This window comes from Myodes glareolus, chromosome 14, assembly GCF_982192425.1.
Source record: "Myodes glareolus chromosome 14, mMyoGla1.1, whole genome shotgun sequence".
Taxonomy (NCBI): Eukaryota; Metazoa; Chordata; class Mammalia; order Rodentia; family Cricetidae; genus Myodes; species Myodes glareolus.
Genome location: NC_142039.1, coordinates 37,767,432 through 37,790,559, shown reverse-complemented (window position 1 = coordinate 37,790,559; position 23,128 = coordinate 37,767,432). Strand labels below are relative to the sequence as shown.

Genomic DNA, 23,128 nt, shown 5'->3' with positions numbered 1-23,128 from the left:
TAGAACCAGAAGGACTGGGACAAGTTCTCAGAGCTCTCTGAGACTGACATCACAGCCAATGAGAGCTTCCATGAGGACCACTGTGATTCATCATGCCCCTGGTCTATCTCAAACCAGTCCACTGCATCTCTGCATGAGCCTGCTTCTGGGACTCTCAGGAGATGGATCCCAGGCATTTCTATGTAAGACATGGCTCAGATTAGGCACAATCTCCCTTGATTAATTTTTAAATTCTTTCACACAGTACATCCCGACCGCAGGTTCCCCTCCCTCTACTCTCAGTTCCCTCCCTTCCCATTCCCCCAGATCTACTCCTCCTCATTTCCTTCCAGAAAAGAACAGGCCTCCCAAGGACATCAACAGAACACAGCATAACAAGTTACAATAAGACCAGGCACAAACCCTCATATCAGGACTGCACAAGGCAATCCAGTAGGAGGCAAAATGTCCCAAGAGCAGGTGACAGGGTCAGAGAAACCCCCACTCTTGCTGTTAAAAGTCCCACAAGAACACCAAGCTAACAACCATGACATATATGCAGAGAACCTAGTGTAGACTCATGCGGGCGCTGTGATTGTTGGATTAGCTTTTGTGAACCCCTACGAACCCTGCTAAGCAGACTGCTGATTGTATGGGTTGTGCTCTTCTGGTGTCCTGGACCCCTCTGGCTTTTGTATACAATTTATTTCAGTTTTTTCTACATTCAACAGTTCTAGAAATAATTTATCTTAAAAAAAAAACAGAACAAACAAATTACATTTCACTTATACTGATTAGGACATTCAGCTTGTTAACTTTTTGGTTGTGTTTTGAGATAGAAACTCATGTTTAACCAGGCTGATTCCAAACAGTGACTGGGTCAGTTTTCAGTTTCTTAAGTATTGGGATTATGGGCACGTCACCATACTTAGCTACGTTTGTTGTATTTGTTTGTTTGTTTTGTTTTGTTTTTGTGATGTTTGCTTGCTGGTTTTCTGTTGGCTTTTGTCCTTTCTGCTTTGATTGATCATTTTTCCTTCTCATGGTTTGTGAGCCACATGTGCAGCATCTTTTATTGATTATGTGGTGATTTTGTGCTTTCCTACAATTTATAGGATGCCTGGGTTTATTCATTAAATATTTATTTATCGAGAAGATAATACTCACAAAGCCCCAGTGTAAATTCTATAGATTAAAATGAGAACAATGTAGATTTGTTTTTGTCTCAAATGTCTTAGCTTCTAGTTTAGTGAGCAATAGGACATATAGGCAAACAAGCAAAGTACCAAGCAGCACACAAATAGAAAGCAGTTGGGTGAACAGGCAAAGAAGCACGTAAAGTTTGGACATGTGTTACTGAGACTAATGATGAGAAGGAGAGTGAGTGTGGATGGCAGCATCTTTTCCAATAGGAAAGGAGGACAGAAATCTCTGCGGAACAACCTGAGCATGAAAGAAGCCAGCAAGCTCAGCAGCTATCTGGAGAAGAACGGTCCAGAAGAAAGGTCCCTATTTATGTACAAGGGCCCCGAGGCAGGGGCATGTCAGCAGTCATATTCTGTTGGCATATATTAATGAGGGAAGAAAGTGCAGGTGAGATTAAAGACACAGCTAGTGGGAATGATTCCCTCAGGGCTATGCAAAAAGCTTTTAAGTTTTGGTGTGATTCCGAGTAAGGGAGACCCAGGGAAGAACTGTGAAGAAACCATCTGACTTCCCCTTTGCAGATTACCCTGGTTGCTGAGCTGAGACAGACTACAGGAGAGGCAGCAGAGAAGAAGGAACTCTTGAGTTTGTTGGAAAGATTTGGGTGAAAGGTGATGTAGATTGCTAGTCATAGTGTAAATGGTGAGAAATGAGTCTATCCCAGATTAATTTTACCTAATTAAAAAACATTTATTTTATAAGTAATTCTTGGCTGACCATTTATAGAAATCTTATAAAAATGAGGTAAAGAATTCCAATATTTACTTTGTCCAGATTTTTCGATTGTATTTTACTATATCAGTTTTTCACATTTTGTATGCTTCAACTTTTTGGATTAATTTGAAGATGAGTTGGATGGATTTAGGTTTTTATTGTTAGCATATTTATAATTACTAGTATAATTGTAAAATGATGGATTCTATTGTGACATTTTCTTACATGTATATTATGTACTTGCTAATATACACCCAATTTAACCCTCTCCTTTTCTTCTGCTTCCTGGTGGTCTTTTCCTTTGCCCAAAGAGTACTCATTCACTCTCACATTAGTGCATGTGTGTACATGTATATATGTATGGTGCTTGCATGCATGAACACATGCATGTATATGTAGGTATGTATGCATGTGTGTATGTGTGTTTAAAGCTAGATTTTGCAAAGGAAATAAAGTATTTGTCTTCCAAGTCTGGTTTACTTTGATTAACCTGGTGATCTCTCATTCCATTCATTTTCTTGCAAATGACATGAATTCATTCTCCTTTTTTGGCCAAAAAATACAATTCTCCAAGTGTTCTTACCACGTTTTCTTCATCCTGTCATTGAATACTGTTCCCATATCTTGGCTATTGTGAATGCTGCAGTTCCCTGGCTAGTTCTGCTTGCTGACGTCTATTGCGAGTTCAGGAGTGATGAGGCAGAATATATGGCTGTTGAATTTTAGTTTTTTTTAGAACTCTCAATATAGACTGATTCCATAGTGGCCGTGCTGATTTACATTCTCATCAAGAATGTGTAATTGTTCTGCTTTCTCTGGTCACCTTCAGCATTCTTTATCCCTTATTTCCTTTAATTAGCCATTCTTACCAGAGTAAGGTAGACTCCCAGTGTTCTATGTGTATGTGCATGCTTATTTTCATTTTACATTTTTTTCATTCTTTGAAATTAGATAGAATTACACCATTTTCCCACTTCCCTTTCCTTCCCTTAACCCTTTACAGGTAAGCCCTTTGTGCTCTCAAATTCATGACCTCCTTTAATTGTTGTCACACACACACACACACGCACACACACACACATGCACACACACACACACACACACACACACACCCCCTGCACAGTCAGCTTAACATTACTTGTGTGTATGGTCCTCCCTGGAATGACAGTGAGTCCATTTTCAATTGCTTTATTCAAGGCCTGGCAGTCATCACTGAATTCTTGCTTCTTCTTCAATTTTATCTCCACTCCTTCAGTCTATACCGTCTCCTGTCATGCCTGATACTCAGCATAGGAGCCACACCCTCCCTAGAATATTGTACTTGACAAAATATTAGCAGAAAATGAAAATTAAGTAATACAATTGCACCAATGTTGTTTCCTAACATGGGTCCTTACATGTGGCTAGCAAAAGAATATCTTCCTTAAGGAATTGTATGCTGAAGACCATAGGAATAAATAAATTAAACCTGTAGAGGCAAATAATCCAATCAATTAATGTGCCAATGAATGGAGCAGACAATTCTTAAAATAAGAAGTAAAATAGCCAATAACTATATAAAAATATTTTGTATCTTTAGCCATCAATGTAATGAAAATTAAAAGAACAATGAACTTCAGGCAACTAAAGAGTGCCGAACATGGGAAATGATCTTCCCTGGGGAAGAGTCCCCAGTGCTCATCCAACCACTGAATACCAGGCGGCCAGCCCTGAAATCATATACTTTCTTACACTCATACACATAGAATGAAACAAATAAATATTTAAGACATTATTTTTGTGTATGATTGTTATGCTTACATGTGTGCGTATGTACTTGAGTTGCTGGTGTACAGAAGCTGGAAAAGAACATAGGGTGTTTTGGAACTGGAGTCATGGATGTTTGTGAGCTGCTCTACGTGTGCTAGGAAGTGAACCTGGGACCTCTGGAAGAGAATCCAAGCTGCTAACCACTGAGCCACTTCTCCAGCACCTTGAAGTCTTTTTCTCACATCTCTTTCTTCTCTCTCCCAGGATTTCTAAAACTACCTTTACCCTGTTAGGAAAGTAAGTAGTAGCTTACCTCTTTTGCCTTAGGAATTTTCTGTCCTTTGAATGTAGCATTTATGGTTTTTAAGTATTCAATAATTGGATCTTGTTTTTCATGTTTGTATTTGGCACAGCACTGTTGTTGTTTGCTCAAATCACACAACTTTCTCTCCATCCCACTCGCATCTCTTTTAGCATTGGGGCAAATTCTCCCAAGAGGGGCTGACCTTTCCATAACTTACATTACTTAAACCTGACCAACAGAATAGCCATTCAATGATATGACCTTGTCTGCCTGGCTTTTGTCTAATTTTCATTCTGTTTCAAAAAATAGCTTTGAAGGTAAAAACCAGAAATGTTGTTTGTTATTCTAAGATTCCCTGCATCTTCTATAATTCCAGGCTAAAATAGGAAATGCTCACATGGCCACACACTGAGCATTTGGTGAAGCTCCTTAGCAGAAACGTGTGCTCCCTTCATGTTTCTGATGTCCCAGGTGTATCAGGTGACTGGTAATCCCCCACAGGTGCATTCAAGCCTTTGCTCAGAGCCTCATCTTTACCTGGAGGGCTTTATTTTCACCTCAGCACAAGCAGAACTTTAAAGTGTCCTTCAAAATCCAGGACCTGTTACAGATCTGTTCTAAACATTTTTATTCCTTTATTATTTATAGAAATTACAATTACATAATATCACCATTCCCTTTTCTCTTCAGGCCCCCTGTATACCATCCCTCTTCTCCTTTGATTCATACCCCCAACTAATTGTTATTGCATGCATATATGTATGTATGTATATATATATATACATATAGACATACATATATATTCCTAAATGTAACATGCTCAGTGCAGGCACTTGTCCCATTTCCATCTTTTCTCAGTTACCTTTGGTTAAGGTTGAAGCCTCATGGGCTTTTCTTTATCTACCGGAATGTTTATGGGTATCATCCATATTCAATTCACATTTGGGCAGTCATGTTCGTGAGACTTTATGGGTATAGCTTCTGACATTACTAGGAGGCACAAACTCGTTGACCCTCTGACTCTTCCAATCTTTCTATGCCCTCTTCCATGTGATACATTCACTCTCTATCTTCAACTTACAACTCTTCTTTTAAAATTGTTGTAACATTTTTCATGTACACAGGGATAATGCTAAGTAATTTATCTTCCGGTTTGTCTTCTACCACAAAGAAGGAAATTTAAATGCAGAGATGTGCTTTATCCATTACAGAATTGGTGTTACCTACTATACAATAAACAAGTAAAATGATATTATTTATCGACTAATGTGAGAAGTCTCAGTGTAGATCTATAGTTCCTAATCTGTCTGTAGATATAAAGATGTTCTGGAAACAGGCTATGTACCCATGAGGATGAGGGATTACATAACGTTACCTTTTAAGATTCTGTAACATTTCTAGACTCCTATTTTGAAGGCTACTCAATATTGTTAGTTCTATCATGAATTCCTTAAAAGACAGTCATAGAAACCACTTCCAATCTCACTTCTGATTTGAGGTAGTCCTGGTAAAATAGGCAATGACCACACAGTCTGAGCGAGCTTGTGGCAAAGCATAGGGTGGGAACTGGCCAGATACACGGAAGTTGCCTACAGCTGAGCTTCAGGCAAACCTACACAGGTGGAAGTTCAAGAAATCATGTAGCAGCCCAGGAGAATTCTCACTGGATTGGGGGTTTGGGGAACTGGCTTAAGCTTACAAAAGCCAGTGGGTTCTGGTCTAGTATATCACGCTTATAAGTGTATATATCCTTCATATGTAACAGGAGGCTGGGGCAAGCTTCTAAGGAGAGAATTGGAATAATTTATGATGCAGTTTGTACTTCCATCTGGTTGTCTAGCGTTCATTTGGAGTGCAGGGGAAAAGAAACAACCTGGAGGAATGAAAGAGACTATTCTTGGATTGGTAGGCCTGGGGGCAGGACGAAGGCAGAAGAATTGGGGCCATGAGAGGTAATATGACATGAAACTGGATAGCAAAGGACATAAATGACAGGGCAGGGTAGGCGCTCTGATTCCATTTTGCCCACTGAAAGAGATCAAGGAAGGATTTTCAAGTATGAACATGAGAGAGAGCAGAGGATTGGAGTTTGACACTAGGTTTCACGCTGGTCCTTGAGGGTCAATCAGAGCCAGAGAAGTGGTCTGTAGCCAGGACAGGCAGTCACTGTCCAGATAGAGAAGAGACTTTACTCCTTGGAACAGCTTTCTCATGGGCCACACATGTGGTCTAACATCTGTGATCCAAGCATCAGTTTCTGGTCTAGAGTAAACCATGAGTTCATTAAAGAAAGGTTCAATGACATCACCAGCATTCCTTCACCCATTCAGTTAACAGCGCATGCTCTGTTAGAACATTAAGCCAGCATTAAAAATAGTCAAAGTTAAACAAGGACACAAAAAATCCAAAACATAGAGCTAAATTGAGAATTAATGGAACAAGGATGGGATGACTATCAGACATATGCAGGTTGTTCTGAGAAGCTGCTGAGGATGTGTATCGTTACAAGCAAGGACTTCTGGAGAAATGGCCCTAAGGACACGGTGGGACATTCCGTTGGGGGTAGAGTTCTGGAGAAGAGGAAGCCTGGTGCAGAGGTCAGGGTGACATAGAAGAATGCCAGTGATTGTTGTTCATGTTGTTGGACAATTTCCATGGCTGCTTCTATTTCCAGGGAAGCAGGAATGACATCCCTTACTCCTGAAGAGCAACAGGGATCAGTTGTCATGTGGGCAAACAGTTTCTGTTTTATTAAACAGCAACCAACTAGGTACATAAATGAGTTCCCAACCTTTCCTGGAGTAAAGACCTGGACCCAGCAAGCTGCCATAGTTGGTGCCAGGCTTACAGGTGACGGCAGCCTTGTGGTCAGGGATCTTCATTATGTCCTCCCTATTCCTTCTGTTTTAATCTTCTTCCTCCTCTTTCCCTGCTCTGTTTTCTTAGCAAATTCTCTTTCTTTCATGAACTTATCGAATCACTACAGATATAGTAACTATACCCCCTTTTTCCTGTAACATTCGTGTGTGAGGTGATGTCTTTAGCTAACACTAACTACTACATCCCAAACATTCAATCCTGGGTACCTTAAAGATCTGTTTCTTTGTCTTCCTGTTCAAAGTGTCTGTAGCCTAGATCTCATTCCCCATGCTTCATGGGTTTCCAATTCTAACAGGCAAATGTAGTGGAGAGCTAAGTATTTAGTAAGCCTGGATTCAAACAGAAGCATGCACTTTGGTGGAGCTACTGCCCCTGTTATGTCTCATCTAGAGACACCACTGCGTAAAGTAATGAGGTCTGCAAGATTGGTATTCCCCATGGCTAACATCAAATTCCAGATGACGATTGTCACAGATGTCTTTCTTTCTTTCTTTTTTTTGATTTATTTATTTAGTTATTTATCCTGCCTGTAGGCCAGAAGAGGGCACCAGATCTCATTATAAGTGGTTGTGAGCCACCATGTGGTTGCTGGGAATTGGACTTAGGACCTCTGGAAGAGCAGTCAGTGCTCTTAACCACCGAGCCATCTCTCCAGTCCCAATTTCAATGTTTCTGCTTCAATCTTGAGTGCTCAATTCTTGAATGTGATACCGATAGAAGTTGTTTGGTCCAACATACTATCATTTCTCCTAGATCAAAAAATGTTCTGTTTTAAATATATAACAGGGACATTTTCCTCATACAAGTGACTTTGTTCCTCTTGGCCTCTACTGATGTGGACATGTGCAACCGTGGGTGTAAGCTGCTCATTCGTATGGAATAATGAATCACCTTGCTGAGGAAAAGAAAAAGAGATAGAAAGCTTCTAGTTTATTTAATTTAAAAGTTCCAGCATGTATCCCTACAGTTATTCTATACTCTCTATAGGAAAACTACACACACAAACACACACACACACACACACACACACACTCATGCACACACTCAACACTATTTTTATTTCCACCCTAAAAAACAATGGGTTCTAACTTCTTTCTGACCTCCCTTAATACCTGTGCTTTCAAAAGGCTTTATTAATTTATCATCTTCCCTACTTTGGCAATTGCTTGACTTTCAAAGGCTGGAAGTCAATTTGGAGGTAGGTGCTGGAGTCATCTATAGGACATCAGTAAACGAATACATGCCTCAGAGAAAGAGGAAGAAAATTTTCTTTGTTTTGTAAGAAACCACACACTAGACAGAAAGAGGTTTTAGCTTCTGTTTTCTCATTGTCTTACACAGTTTCATCAGGTCTAGTGGCTGGGCAAGATATGAAGCAAGAGTGCACCCCCAGCAGGCCTACTGAGAGAGGCCAGGGGTAGCGTAGTGCAAGGGTCAGCCTAGCTCAGAGCCCTGTGGCAGGATGGAGGAGCTGTACCTTGGGTGAGGCCATACAGATGTCTTCCACAATATCCTGATTGGTCGTGAGCAAAGCGTAAGTAGCGACAGAATCATAAACTGGCTAAAAGCTGGGTGGAGATTCAAATGCTAGATGGAAAAAGTTTGGGCACTGCAGCACTTGGAACAAGGCCAGGGTAGCCAGGGCATGGAGGGTGACTGGAGAACATTAAGGAATCTATTCGCTTCTGCAGCTATTAGATAACACACCTCCAAATTGACAGTGCGTGACAGCATACATAATTTATAAATTGTAGTGGAATCATTCAATTCATAGTAGAACTTTCACAAAGTCAGGAAACTAATCTCTACATGTTAGAAGGAAGGCACCTCTCTTTTGATAGAATTCAACAATTCTAAAACAGCCTTTACTTTGCTATCAAAACACCCCAAACTACATTGCCACCTGAATCATCGTGGGGTAGAATGGCTATCAAACGATCAGATGTGTCACCATGAGCAATGTAAAAATCCAAATAAAATAGAACATAGAACTGGTGATACGGACTAATGGTGAATACTTACTTAGCCTGCATTAGGCCCTGGGCGCAATCCCCAGCACCAAATTTAATTAAGTTAAATAAAATACAGAAATATTTGCTTGAATGTGTATCCAAGGAAATGAGTTAAGTAGGCAGGTGTTCGGAAGAGAGAACTCAAAGAAGTAACCTAAGGAACTTCTCTATTCCATACTGACCATTTTCTAACTCAGGTCTACAAATTAAAATTCTTCTGTAATGTTATGGATTCTGGAGTGAAAGACCACAATCCTGAGAAAGAAAATTTCTATAAAGTATGGCAGAGAAAAAAATGGCTTTCTAAGAAAAGACTTGAGGTAAGTGTAGACCAGCGATTCTCAACCTTCCCAATGCTTCAACTTTTTAAAAGTTCTTTATGTTGTGGTGACCCCCAACCTTAAAATAATTTCATTGCTACTTTATAACTGCAATTTTGCTACTGCTGTGAATCATAATGTGTATTTGATATGCAAGATATCTGATATGCGTTGTCCCAGTGGGGTCACGACCCTCAGGTTGATAACCACTGGTCTGGAATATTGGCTAATGATACCCAGGACAATACTTTTGACTACAGTTGAGATGAATGAGGAGTAAAGTAATGGACTAAGCCTTGTGAAGACTGAATAACTGGTATGTGTCTTCCTTTGAAGAGATAGGAAGAGTCTTTTACGCAACCTAGATAAGAAACCAATGACAAATCAAATACTTAATTCTGGTCACGTCTTGGTTAGTAAACTAATGAGTTTATGAAAGCTACTTACAGAACTATGGGGGGCTGGTTGTGGCCGGAGGGTGAAGATCTCAAAGACAGCAGTGTCACTGAAAGCCGGCGCATGGGTAATGATTCACAGAAACCGCTCTGCTGGAGCACTCTGCAGGACTTGCAGGCAGCTCAAGAGACTGGAGAGCCTCATCTCATCTTCGTTGTCTGTATAACCTTGGAGGAAAGCCGTGTGAATTCTGTAAGTTTTAGGATCTTCCTTAGGGTTGCAGATGTTTACTTCTTTCTCTAGGTTGCAATATTTAAATGTGGAGGAAAATGGTACACAGTGCAAGCCATGGTTCAAAATAATCTGTTACGGAGTTAAAGATAATGCCTACTTGTAAGAAAAAAACATTAGCTGGAAACTTTGCATAAATTTAAATTCCAGAAATCAATATTAAATTACAAGATCTGAGAAAGGCTATGATCATATAACAGAAAGACAAGAGAAATTTTATAGAAATATATCTTAAATGGCAGTACCAAGGCTTTTAAAATAAGGTGATTAAAATTTTAAGAATTAGAAGAAAATACAAAGACAAAATAATATGTGGAAATGTTTTATAAAGAATAAATTTTATGAATCAATATAAGCACAATCTAGAACTGAAAGTATTTCACGATGAAATCAGTCATTTTAATTAATTGATGACACAGTGAATTATAAGAGAAGTGAACAAAAACAACTGAAAATAGGCAGCTGGGAGAAGAGATGGAAAAAGCAGAGATAGGAGAAGCAAGCAAAATGTCTAGCATAAGTCAACTCTGAGGGGGAAAGAATGAATTGGAACAAAATGGGGTCTCTAGAGTCAGTGTTAACAATTTCCCTAAGGTAACCAAGAACGTCAGGCAACTCATTTAAGATAAAAAGAGAAACCTCAAGAAGAAAAATCAAAGAAAAACCCACAGACACGAGACTATGCCTGGCACAAGGAAAAACATCCTCTTTGCATAAAGCTTAAGAAAAAAGAGGGGCAATATTAGCAGATGCGAGAGTTGCGTGGATGGTCAAAATGCCAAAGGTGAAAGTTCGAATATCATGACACAAGACATTAAAAGCATTAAAATATGCTGCCATGCCATGAAAATGTCCCTTGAAGTGAAGAGGAAATGTTTTCAGATGCAACCCACACACAAAAACTAAGAACTCACAGTCTTTCACTAAAAGAAATGCTAAATGGAGTTTTCAAGTGGAAGGAAACTTACCTTAGATGGAAATCAGGAGAAGCATGAAGATATCACAAGCAATGTATAAAGAAACTAAGTAGATAAATATTAATCTACAGAGGAAACATTTACAGTAATATTGAACGAAGCGTAATATGTGTGTAGAGTTTGATTCTTACACATATGAGATGATTGCAGCCAGAGCCAATGGATGCGGTCAAATAGACATGAGAGCCGCTCTGCTCAGAGGACCATAAGGAAACCAGGTTCCTGGCATTATAGTTTGCAGTTTTTGAGACGTGTGGACAGTTCTCAGCCCAGGTGCTTATGATACCAGACACTCAACAGTGACCCGACTTCAACCTGAAGCAGTGACTTCTTGTTTCATACCAACAAAACTGAAAATACTTCAGACACCCGTGGGAGTAAGCAACGGGGAAGTGAGCTTTATTAAGGGAAGTTGACAAAAAGTGAGAAAGTAGGGAAAACAAAGGAATACTCCCGAGGTAGGAAGGGTTCCCAAGAGAGGAAGAGATGTTGAGCTGGTTCATTTCTGGGTCTCTAGAAGCTTTCTGGAAGTGACTGGACAAAGGCAGATTTACCTTCTGTTGAGACTATTTGGTATTCCGGGCTGAGCCAGAGAAAGACTCATATACTCTATGCGTGCAGTCTTGGCAAACATGGCTGGTGACCGTGTTCTATTGATGTTTTTCACCCAGATAGGAATGAGTAAAAAACCCCCTTCATCAATTTCTAAGCCTCTGCTTGTTAACTGGCAACCTGGACTGTCTATGAGATTTTACTCACTTATGGTCAACCTTCCAGTTGTTTTGCTGGCTGTAAACTATCCCACGCTGTGTTTGTCACACTCCTGGGATCAACTGTAGCTTCACTGTGCGATTGACTCCAATCACAGCTACCAAGATGGAGCTGGAGTTGTTCTTGGTTACCTGCCCTCTATACCTTGTCGGTTTGGGAATCCCTTTCCCCAAAACAGATGGAGGCTTTTTAGAATTTATCCTTACAACTGAGTTTGCTTCACTTCGCTACAAGAGAAGCAAGGGTACGTGGAAGGGCAAGGGTGCCTTACACATGCTCTCTGAGGAAGGAAAGCCCTGGGGAGCCAGCCAGCCTGCTGACACTGGTCCAGACCCACATCCCTCCTCTTATCTGCTTACTTTTGTTGTTTCACACTCAGCTTCAAACTCTTTTATCTCTCATCTCCACTGTTTTAACTGTAATCTTTCCTATAAGGCCCAGATCTGTTTTCATGTCACAATTGCCAGCAATAATTTTTGATAATTTTGGCTGTGGGCCCTTTCTCTCACTACTACTCTTGCTACAATAACAAATCTAAAGAGAGTGAGGTTTGTTATTTTCATGTAGTTATTGATATTTCCCAGAATTCGCTCTATGAAGGAGGAACTTTTAAAGTTGAGCTATTTCTTACAGAATACCTCATCATAGAACCTGATAGGCCCCTTTCATGACCAAAATTTACCATCCGATTGCATACTAAGTTAGGAAGAAGAAGCGTGGGTATTTGAAAGCTAGGCATCCCCCACAACTGCAGATCTGCAGACTGTTCTAGCCAAAAAGATGACGTCAATTGCTTTAATCTAAATGAGTCATGAGCAAACACCACAGTAGGGAAGTAAAAGACCAAGGTCTCCCAGACCACAGAACTCCGTGGACTAGACTCTATCCAGGAGTGCCACTTAAGCCTATTGCATCATCAAAGATACATCACTTCTGCTCTGTCACGATTTCTTATTTTTATTTTATGCATTTAATAGACACAATATTAAAAACAGAACAGAACAAAATCCTGAAATCCTCAGTCTTTGTTGATTAAATGCATAATTGGCAGATCTGTTTTGTCTTGACTGTTTGGAATTCGTGAGCAGAAGCTAGAAGTATTATCATGATCATTGCAAAATGTTAGAAAGTACTGGCTTCCTTTCTTTACCCATTTCCCCAATCATGGTTTAACTCCAAAACACAGTAAGTGAAGGTATTTATCTGCAGTATGGATATTTTTAATTATTCTTTTTTGTTTTGATAGTTAGAATTATTATTACTAGTTCAATGTAATGTTTTAAGATATAAATTTTAAGTGTATAAAGTGCTATCTTGTTTTTAATTTTTTGTAGTTATCAGCTTCAAAAATTGCTTTTCATATAATATATTTTGATCATGATCTTTTCACTCCCCAAACACTTTCTACCTCCTTATCTACCCAACTAATGTGGTATGTCCTGTATATGTGTTGCTTTTATTGGTTGATGAATAAAGCTGTTTTGGCCAATGACTTAGTAGAGCAAAGCCAGGAGGGAAATCCAAGCAGAGATATATATAGAGAGTAGACAGAGTCAATCATAGAGATGCCCTATAGCTGCTGAAGAAGAAGAAGGAAATTTTGGAATCATAGGAACTTCACCAGTAGGCCATAGCCTTGTGGCGATACACAGATAGATAGAATTGGGTCAATTTAAGATATAATAGCTAGCTAGGAATATGCTAAAGTCATTTCTCAACAGTGAGACATATCTGCTTCTGGCAGAACCAATCTACGTCAAGAGAATGATGGGCATCAAAGAGGCTCCTTATGGGATTTCAAAACTGCTTATGCATGGACTTGCATGGTATTCTGTGTGAACTAGACATGCAGGACCCACAGCAGAGTAACTGCTGAACTTTCCAAAAGATGAAATGGTCCTTCAGGGTTCCTGCTTCACAGAAGAAACTGCCAGACATTTTACAGGACACAGAAGAAAGCAACTGATGAACTTTACCATTATAAGGTAGAATGAATCTTCAATTTTCTGCTGCATGAAAAAGTCTGCCAGATACTATGGGCTTGTAGACTGAAGATGGATGCTCAAATGTTACAGAAAATCTTTGGGTGACTGTCCAGGCAGCAAGATGTCTCTGTTAATTCTAGAGTTTTGTAAGTTGCTTACAATGCACTTTCTGTTTACTTAGGTAATATTATATGCTTCTGGGGTCTTTGATAGATTTGAAGACAGGTAGTTATAGTTCCTTAGTTATGATAAAAGATAAAATAGGTATAAAATAGACTAATAAAGAAGTATTGTAACTGTAATTCTTGCTTAATACCTATCTTATTATATGTAATTTTACTATGCTAAAATTAAAATCTTCCTTTTTAATTATACAGAAAAGGGAAGAATGATGTGGGCTGTCCTTCTGTATATGTGTTGCTTTTATTGGTTGATGAATAAAGTTGGTTTGGCCAGTGACTTAGCAGAGCAAAGCCAGGTTGGAAATCCAAACAGAGATATATAGAGAAGTAGGCAGAATCAGAGAGATGCCATGTAACTACTAAAGGAGAAGGACATGCTGGAATCCTAGGAACTTTGCTGGTAGGCCACAGCCTGATGGCGAAACACAGATGGATAGAAATGGGTTAATTTCAGATGTAAGAGCTATCTAGGAATACACTAAAATCATTGGCCAGTGTTACAATTAAATAGTTTCTGTGTGATTAATTGGGTCTGAGCAGTGGGAAAATGAGTGAGCAGTCTCTGACTATACCCAACTTTATATTATTTCTCACTATATTTCTCTCTATCTCTCAAAAAAAAGACAAGAAAACCAAAAAGGTAAAAACCACCCAAACAAAACAAAGCATACAAAAAATATGGAGTCCATTTATGTTGGTCAACTGCTCCTGAGCATCTCTTCTCCCCTGAAGTGTGGCTGTTGTACCAAGTGTCGCTCCACAGGAGAAGGCTGATTTCCCTCTTTCCATAAGGTTTCAGTTACAAGTAGCTTCTTGGTTAGGGGTGAGTCCTTATATACATTCCCCCTTTCCATACCGGAATTTCTGTGTTGTTTCAATTGTTTGTGCAAGTCTTATGTGTTCTATCACAATCTCTGTGAGTTCACACATGTATTGGTTCTGTGATGTCTGAAAAGTTGTGTTCCCTTGGCATCATCCACCATCTATAGCTCTTATAATCTTTTTTGCCTCCTCTATGTCATAGATCCCTGACCTTTGAGGGGAGGGGTTTGATAAAGACAACCCATTTAGGACTGAGTGCTCCAAATCCTCTTACCCTCTGCACACTGGGTGGCTGTGGATCTCTGTGTTAATTATTACTATTGCTGCAAGAAGACATTTCTATTATGAGAATAGTGTGATACGCACTGATCTATGGATATAGCAATATGCCATTAGAAATCATTTTATTGTTATGTTCATTTAACAGAATAATAGTAGTAGGTTTACCTTTAGGGCCCATGACCTATCTAGTCTCAGGTTTCTGGATACTTCAAGAGTGCCAGTTATGGGTTCCTCCTTATGTAGTGGGTCCTAAATCCAATTATAAAAAGTGGCTGGTTACTCCTATAGCTTTTCTGCCACTATGTCACTAGCATATCTTTGCAGGCAGGTGAATATTGTAGGTAACAAGGTTTGAAGTTGAATAATATTGGTAATTACATTTCTCCTTTAGTGAGTGCAAAGTACCATCCAGCACTGTGTACACTAGTCAGTAGGGGTGAATCCTTGATTTGGGAACAAGCTCGATTTTTTTATGTTCACTGACGTAAGTAAGTAGTGCCTTCAGAAATAGGGTCTTACCATCAAGTTGTGGAGAGTAACCAATAGTTATATAATATTTAGGAGAAGTAGAGTCTATGAGACCCTCTTGACCAATAACTCAAAAAGATATAATCCATTCCTGTCACTGGAAGTTTTACTTGGTGATAAAAAATGTCTAATTGGAGTCATTGCCTCCACCATTATATGGCAACTCCTTTTAAATTTCTACTATGTGTGAATATACAGTAGTAGGTTTCCGTATGAATTTTCCAAAGGTCTTTAGCATTAGCTGCCTGTCCCAATTTTAAGTATCTTATTTAAGACTCATGATAGCTTATTTTAATCTTATCAGTTCATGTCTCACATTGTCTACTTGCGGTGGCTAGCATCTGCTAACCACTTCTTTAGAATGCACTGCTTATGTAGTCTAACTTTGTTTAGTTGTAGTAGATTGAAAAGTTTTATTCTCTGAACCCCGATGGGAACATTAAACCACATACTGTGCTATTGTGACTTTGCTGACAGGGACCATTTTTTTGTTTTGCATGGTTTCTCTAAAAACTTCCACAAGACATATGTTTAAGTTGTTTATTCTAGAATAAAACATACATAGATTTAAAATTCATGTAAACACCAACATGAAAGGAAGGTGTAAATAAGAATAAAAATACTCTGAATTTGTAGTATTATAAGAGAAGAGGCAGACACAGTCTTGTTTAAAAGGATGTATTTTAAATCTTAGAGCCCTTAAGTCTATAACTAAAGAGAATAGAAAAGGTACAAAATATAGGCTCCCAACCAGTGGTTCTCAACCTTCTTAATGTTGAGACATTTTAATACAGATCCTCGTGCTGTGGTGACCACCAACAATAAAATTATTCCATTGCTTCATCATAACTGTAAGCTTTCTACTATTATGAATCACAATGTATATATCTGATATGCAGAATATTTTATATGTGCCCCCAAGGGGTTGAAACCCACAGGTGGTGAACTTCTGTAAACAAGGCAGGCCCAAAATAAACAGAAAGGGTAAATTTCAAAGAAAATTATTATTAGAAACATTGGAGACAGAGCCAGGTATGGTGGTGCATGCCCATAATCCCAGCATCTGGCCATCCAGCCAGTCAGCTGAGGCTGAGAATAATGAATCATAAAATAGCATAGACTCTGCCCTAGATTGCTTTTCAGTTGCTATGATAAAACACAAACCAAAAGCAACATGGGAGAAGAAGGGGCTTATTTAATCTTACAAGTTACCGTCCATCGCTGAGGGATGTCAGGGCAGAGACTCAAGCAGGGCAGGGACTTGAAGCAGATACCACTGAGTAATACTGCTTGCTGTCTCATGCCCAACTGGATTCCTTATATAACCCAGAACACCTCTTTAGGGATGGTGCTGCCAGAAGTAGTCTAGACCCTCTTACACCGAACATGACAGTCTCTCACAGTAATAGACTGTGAGTAATGGAGGGCTGGCTGATCTGAGCAAGTCCTCTCCTGACGTTCTTTCTTCCCAGGTGACTCCATATTGTGTAAAGTTGACAATAACAACTACTTTTTGAACTCTTGTTTCCAAGGCAAAAAGAAAGGGAGAGAGCATTTCACAGTGAATATTTAAACACACTGCAATGTTTATAATGACTCATGCATTTAAAGATTGATATTTGTAAATACTGTGGAGCTGGACCCCTTCAGCCTAAAAACCCATCTTTTAATTTGACTTTTAACTGCTTTACTCCCTTTACATTCCATAATACTTATGATGGGTGTTTAATATGTCATTTTGAAAGCTGAGATCCAGGACTTACAGTGCCAGAAGTCTGCCACAACATTCTTAGAGCAAATGGATCAAGCCATTGCCGTATTACCAGATGAACTATTGCTTTTGTATACTGACATTCATCATTGGCCAGCTCTTGTTTCTAGCAGCAGTCACATTCAGGAACTGTGGCTTCAGAAAGTCTAAAACAGTGAAGGAAGCAAGAAAGAGTGACCATGTGCAGAGTGAACCACTCTATAGATTCTTGGTTCACACCCACCTCCAGCTCTTGCAGTTACAGAGAGGGCCTAAAGGCTGTCTTATCACCTTAAATTCCATGTCACAACATACTGTGAGCCTACAGCGAGAGTCAATGACTCAATATGATATTGTCCTGGCACACAGGAATCATTTGACACTTGCTTCTGATGTTTGAAAGGCAAAGATCATGGAAGTTTATAAAGAGATTGATCAAGTGATACACCACTGGCTGTCTTCTTTTCTTTCAGGATTAGTCTCACTAAACAAACAGCTGGAGGAGATGGTGAGCAGGCGTGTTGGAGGCATGTCCATCCTTGACTCAGATGGAAACAAGATCATTTCTACTCGCAAGCACTGCCCTTTTACAGAGGAAAAGTGAAGGCAAGTGGTGAGATTTCACACTATAACACAGAAAACTTCTCACAGCTTGCAGGGAAATATGGTTGAGTGGGCCACAGCTCTCTGAAAGTGTGTTTTGTGCTCACAAAAAGTGTGCTCTGTGATAGAGTTAGGATATCATTACGTTTTAATGGAGGTAAAGGAAATACTTGGGCACTGGTCGTTTTACGTGTATAGTTCAATGATGATATCACTCATCCATTGCCTCAGCATTCTCTTAAAAGCCCAACAAGTTGGGCTACATGTAGCTGTTTTCTCTCACATTTGTTTTGAATTTTCTAAAAAAAGAAATCATACAACATACAGCCTTTATGGCGTTGTGTCTCACTACAGTTTCTCAACTTTTTATAAGTTACTATTTCCCTAAAAAATATTTTTAGAGATTGTTTTTTCCTAATTGTCTTCCCTGTTCCTCTGAAAATTTAATGTATCGGTGTGTCTAGTCACTGTACACATTTCTCTGCTTGATACATATAATAATTTTTTTTATACTTTGTTAATTTTTTGTGCCTTTAGAAGCACCATATCTCACTGAGAATATACATGATTTATACAAACCTTTTGAGATTCATCAACATCGTGTATAATTTGGTTTAATAATAAGTTTATAATTTGGGTACAAATACATTGTTTGAAGAGGTGTTCAGAAAAGCATTAGGAGCTATTGCAAACATGTTACAAATGTCAGCAACTCAGAGAATAATGCATTATGTTCCTGCTCAGTTCCAGTTTTCCTAATATTAGTAAACAAATGTCTTGGATGTCATCATTACTATGCAGCTCTTCAAGTCAGAGTGCTAGGCTTGAGTCACCTTCTTCTCTTCCTTTTAACCAGCAAAATCTAGGCACAGTAATCTAGGGCGTTCTGGATTTTTAAAAAGAGGTTTTATTAATTCTTTGAGAATTTCACACTGGATTTAAGAATATTATTGATCTTTTGAGATGAGAAGTCACTGCAAGATTTAAATGGGAAATTGGTCTTGACTTGTGTGGTGAAAAAAACGATTTTAAAATTCTTACTGATATCTATTGGAGAATGTGGAGGGCTGGAGAAAAGCACTTAAGAACACTGGTTGCTCTTCTGGAGGACCCACGTTCATTTCCCAGCACCCACCTGGGACTCTAGTTCCAGGGGATCTGGCATCCTCTTCTGGCCTCCAAGTACTCATGTGGTGCATATACACAGATGCAGGCAAAACTATCATACACATAACATAAAATAAATAATAAAAATAAGAATTTGGAGAATTAGTTAGAGAGGACTAGGTACTCAAAGAGGCTTTTTTGTTCAAGAGTCCAAAAAAGTAGTAGGAGTGAGTCTTTTTACATTTGCAAGTCATTTAAAGGTACAAGATGAAAGACTTGGGAGGCATGTCATATTCAGTGGAAGAACTCACCCAAGGTCTCATAGAGGATGATGTTAAAACTATGAGAAAAACAGGTGTTTGTATGCTTACTGCTTCGACTTCCCTGAGCTTTTGTCAAATTAGCAAGCATTCTCAAGGAGTTAATTATGAATATCCTTGGATCATTTGCTCGTTATTGAGAAGGACTTAGAGAAATAGACCCATGCTCAAAATATTTTGCATCATTTCACCAGTCACTCAGCATTCCATGTGTCTCTGGGGGTAGAATCCTCATGATTAAATCCTGATGCCTTTGCGAAAAAAGGGAGAGAGGTTAGAAAAGATACATTCCATTCCCAGTCCCTGGGTTCTCTTACCTCCCTACAGCACAGTCAGCTAGTGTGGTCCCTTGACCTTGAGCTATCAGAGCTGTGAACCAAAATGAATGTCCTTCTAAATTCAGTTTGTGGTACAATAAATATCAAGTAGACTAATGAAATGGCTTGGTGTTTTAGGTGTAGCGACTACAAATATGCAGACAGTATTGTCTTCATTCTGTAAGCATAGAAGTCTAATACCATGAAAACAGATAAACTACAGAGCCGCCTTCTCAGTGTACCAGAGGAGCTGTGAACAACGGTCAGGAAGTTCATCCAGGTTCATTGGTGTTTTTGCTTTTGCAGGCAATGTTGGAAGAATGGACAAAAACAATACCTCCGAGAGTTCCCCTTGTGATCCTAAAGTGGCACATCATTTGATCTCGCTTTACTTCCTAGTGCTCATTGGCGGACTGGCAGGTGTCATCTCCATCCTGTTCTTGCTGGTGAAAATGAACTCACGTTCAGTGACCACTATGGCAGTCATTAACTTGGTGGTGGTACATGGGCTATTCCTGCTGACCGTGCCTTTCCGTGTGGCATACCTCATCAAGGGGACTTGGACATTTGGATTACCTTTCTGCAAGTTTGTGAGTGCCATGCTGCACATACACATGTACCTCACCTTCCTCTTCTATGTGGTGATCCTGGTCATCAGGTACCTCATCTTCTTCAAGCGCAGAGACAAAGTAGAATTCTATAGAAAACTGCACGCAGTTGCTGCCAGTACTGCTATGTGGCTTTTGGTTATTGTCATTGTGGTACCCCTGGTGGTTTCTCAGTATGGAAATAATGAAGAATACAATGAACAGCACTGCTTCAGATTCCATAAAGAGCTTGTCCGTGATTATGTACAAGTTGTCAACTATATGATAGTCATTATTGTCATAACCATTGCAATGGTTCTCTTGGGTATCCAAATCTTCATCACACTGTCCATGGTGCGGAAGCTTCGCCACTCCTTACTCTCCCACCAGGAGTTCTGGGCTCAGTTGAAAAATCTGTTTTTTATCGGCATAATTTTCATTTGTTTTCTTCCCTACCAGTTCTTTAGGATTTATTACTTGTATGCAGTGACGCATTCCAAGAGCTGTGAAGACAGAGTTGCATTTTACAACGAAATTTTCTTAAGCACAACAGCAATCAGCTGCTATGACTTACTGCTCTTTGTCCTTGGAGGAAGCCATTGGGTTAAGCAAAAGATTATTGACCTATGGAATTGCCTTTTATGCCGTTAGCCAAACTACAGTGTTTATTTCGTTCTGTTGGGAATGAGAACAAGCAAGGGAGGTAAGAATGGCTTTGCACTGCTTGATCAAAACCTTGCCTTGGCCCAGACAAGAAAAAGACTAAGAAGTATCTAAATGCTCTCTGTAGTTTGTGAAAGATGTCCTTGCAAAAATGAGTTGTGGTAAACGTATGTGGAATTGCAATTGTATTATTTTCCAAGATACAGTGTCTGCTTAGCCAATCCAGAAAACATGTGTCTGCTGGATGCTGGAGTTTTATGAGGGCATGGTGACTTCCATGGGTTTGAAACGTGGTTCCTCTCTCCAGGCTTCCTGCTGCAACTAGATAAAGAAGAGTTATTTTCATCCCACTTCTCGTTCCCAAAGCTAGCCCTGGTCATCAAACAGATTCAAATGGAAACAACTCTGCTTGTTTAACAGACAAGTTGACACAGTTCACACACCACATATGTTCTGACAAAACAATCAGAGAAATGGAGGAGTAAGAAACTTTTCTGTATCATCCTAACTTTGGAGGAAATGTCTGGACTTCTGCTGTAATAAGTATTTCTAACTTTGCCCTTCTAAAGGTTATGTTAAAGAACATGGGTAATGAACTACCATCAATCACACTGTCTGAAAATTCTTCGTAACCTTATTAAGATGCCTAAGTAATGGTGAAAGTCCTGCTCACAGTGAAATGAACAGTAATACATGATAGTTAACCTTGTTTTCTTTTCTTGTTCTTTGAAATAATTTTTATGCCTTTGGCCACAGTTAATGCATTTTTCCCCATTTGAAGATAAGACGTTATACTGTAGTCTTTACATTCACTCCAGTCTTAAAATTATATATTTTTAAATAAATAAAACCTGTATTTTTGAGCAAAAAGGACTTTGGGGAAAAATATAGAATAGTCCTTATTAGAATATATGAAATTATGGTGTATTAAGAGAGCTTTGAGCTTTAGAAAACATTTGAAAATGAATATATAAATATTCTGGGAAGTAGTACTATTCTATCCTTTACAATATTAAACCATTTGGATAGCTTCGCCAAATTCTTAGTAGCGTTTTACAATTTGGTACATAATTTGTGACATATGGCATATTTAACTGCATTAAACTTTTATTTGAAGAACAATTCCTGACTGAGTTCACACAAAGGCTTGTGTTTGTAGTTAATTGCCTTTGGTTTCGTTTTGCCTTTTCCTCTTATTCGTGCTCATGTTTCCCTCAGTCTTATGATCTGAGAGTTTTCAGGGCACTGAACCATGTCCGTATTAAAGGCTTCGGAAACCTGAAGTTATTAGTGGTCTGATTAGGACAGGGGAGTCCCAGGGCACTTCTTCCCAGAAGGGACATCCTGACATCTACAAGGCTTTTCCTTAGTTGTTGCTGTTCCGTGGATCCCAACTTCCTCTGAGGGACAAGAAGTGCCCTGTGAGGCTCTGGATTCAGTGAAATTACCAAAGCATAATAGTTTTTCTTAAAGAAAAAGATGTAGCAATCACTGCCAATGTGGCTGTTTCTAACTTTTCCTCTTGAAAATTTCAACTCTCCATTCCCATTTTCCCTTTAAAAACATTTCTTCCATTTATTACTTTGTTTTCTGTTCTCATTTATTTTCTAAGTTTTTTTCCTCACTTTGACTCATAAAGTTTGGAAAATCATTACTTATACCCATAAACATTTTCAGGAAATTTGTAACATCCACAAAACGAATAAGAAAATAAAGACAGAATAAAATATTTAGAATAAACTTTACTGGAGAGAGTTCCCTATGGGATTTTTTCTTGTGGGCATTGTAAGTACAGACTGTATATCATACTTTTATAGACTGGATTATATCTTTCAGACTTTAGATATGCTGATGCAAAGCAGTTATGCTTTTCCCAATATTATATTAAGGGGCCCATCTATTTCTATTGGCCGATATATAGAATTGTTATCTAGAATATAGAAATGCAACATTCTGTAATTTATAATTTCTTGTTGATTGGATTTCACAGAATAAATGAAATGTTTTCAAGTTGCCTAGTATTTTGATTTAGTTGATATCAAAATGGATGCTACACGTGAATGGGAAGTGACATTAGTCTCAAAGGCCACTAGTAGGATCTGATGGTAAGATTGGGAACTAATTAAACATTTGACCTTGCATTAAAAAGAATCATCTTGTCTTGCTGTATAGTTGAATAATCTTCCAGATATGTAGGAAGTGGCACATACGTGGGTAATTGTTGGAACCAATGGACTTTTTTCAGCTTTCATAAGCACCTTTTTTTAGTTTATATTTTCAAAACAGTCTTTTCTCATTTTACATATCTATCCACTTTCCTCCTACTCTCCTTACCTTCCCCCTACTCTAACTCATCCACTTCTCAGAGAGGGTAAGGTTTCCC

General features: G+C 38.9%; 1 protein-coding gene across 5 annotated transcripts in view; it reads left to right on the top strand.

Annotated features, from left to right (window-relative positions):
* Nucleotides 1-22,755, top strand: part of LOC125417528 (putative G protein-coupled receptor 141) — a 58,822-nt gene extending 36,067 nt beyond the window's left edge. For 2 of the 5 annotated variants that reach the window (XM_048461113.3, XM_048461112.3), the window contains 2 exons: nt 17,622-17,754; nt 19,802-22,755. In XM_048461113.3, coding sequence (XP_048317070.1) covers nt 17,697-17,754; nt 19,802-20,733 — 990 coding nt within the window. In that variant the 5' untranslated portion in view covers nt 17,622-17,696 and the 3' untranslated portion in view covers nt 20,734-22,755. Of the gene's footprint in view, nt 1-8,167; nt 8,367-9,041; nt 9,165-17,621; nt 17,755-19,801 lie in introns of those variants that run through there. The other 3 variants (XM_087896441.1, XM_085699268.2, XM_087896442.1) reach the window with 3 other exon arrangements.
* The last annotated feature ends 373 nt before the right edge of the window (nt 22,756-23,128 follow it).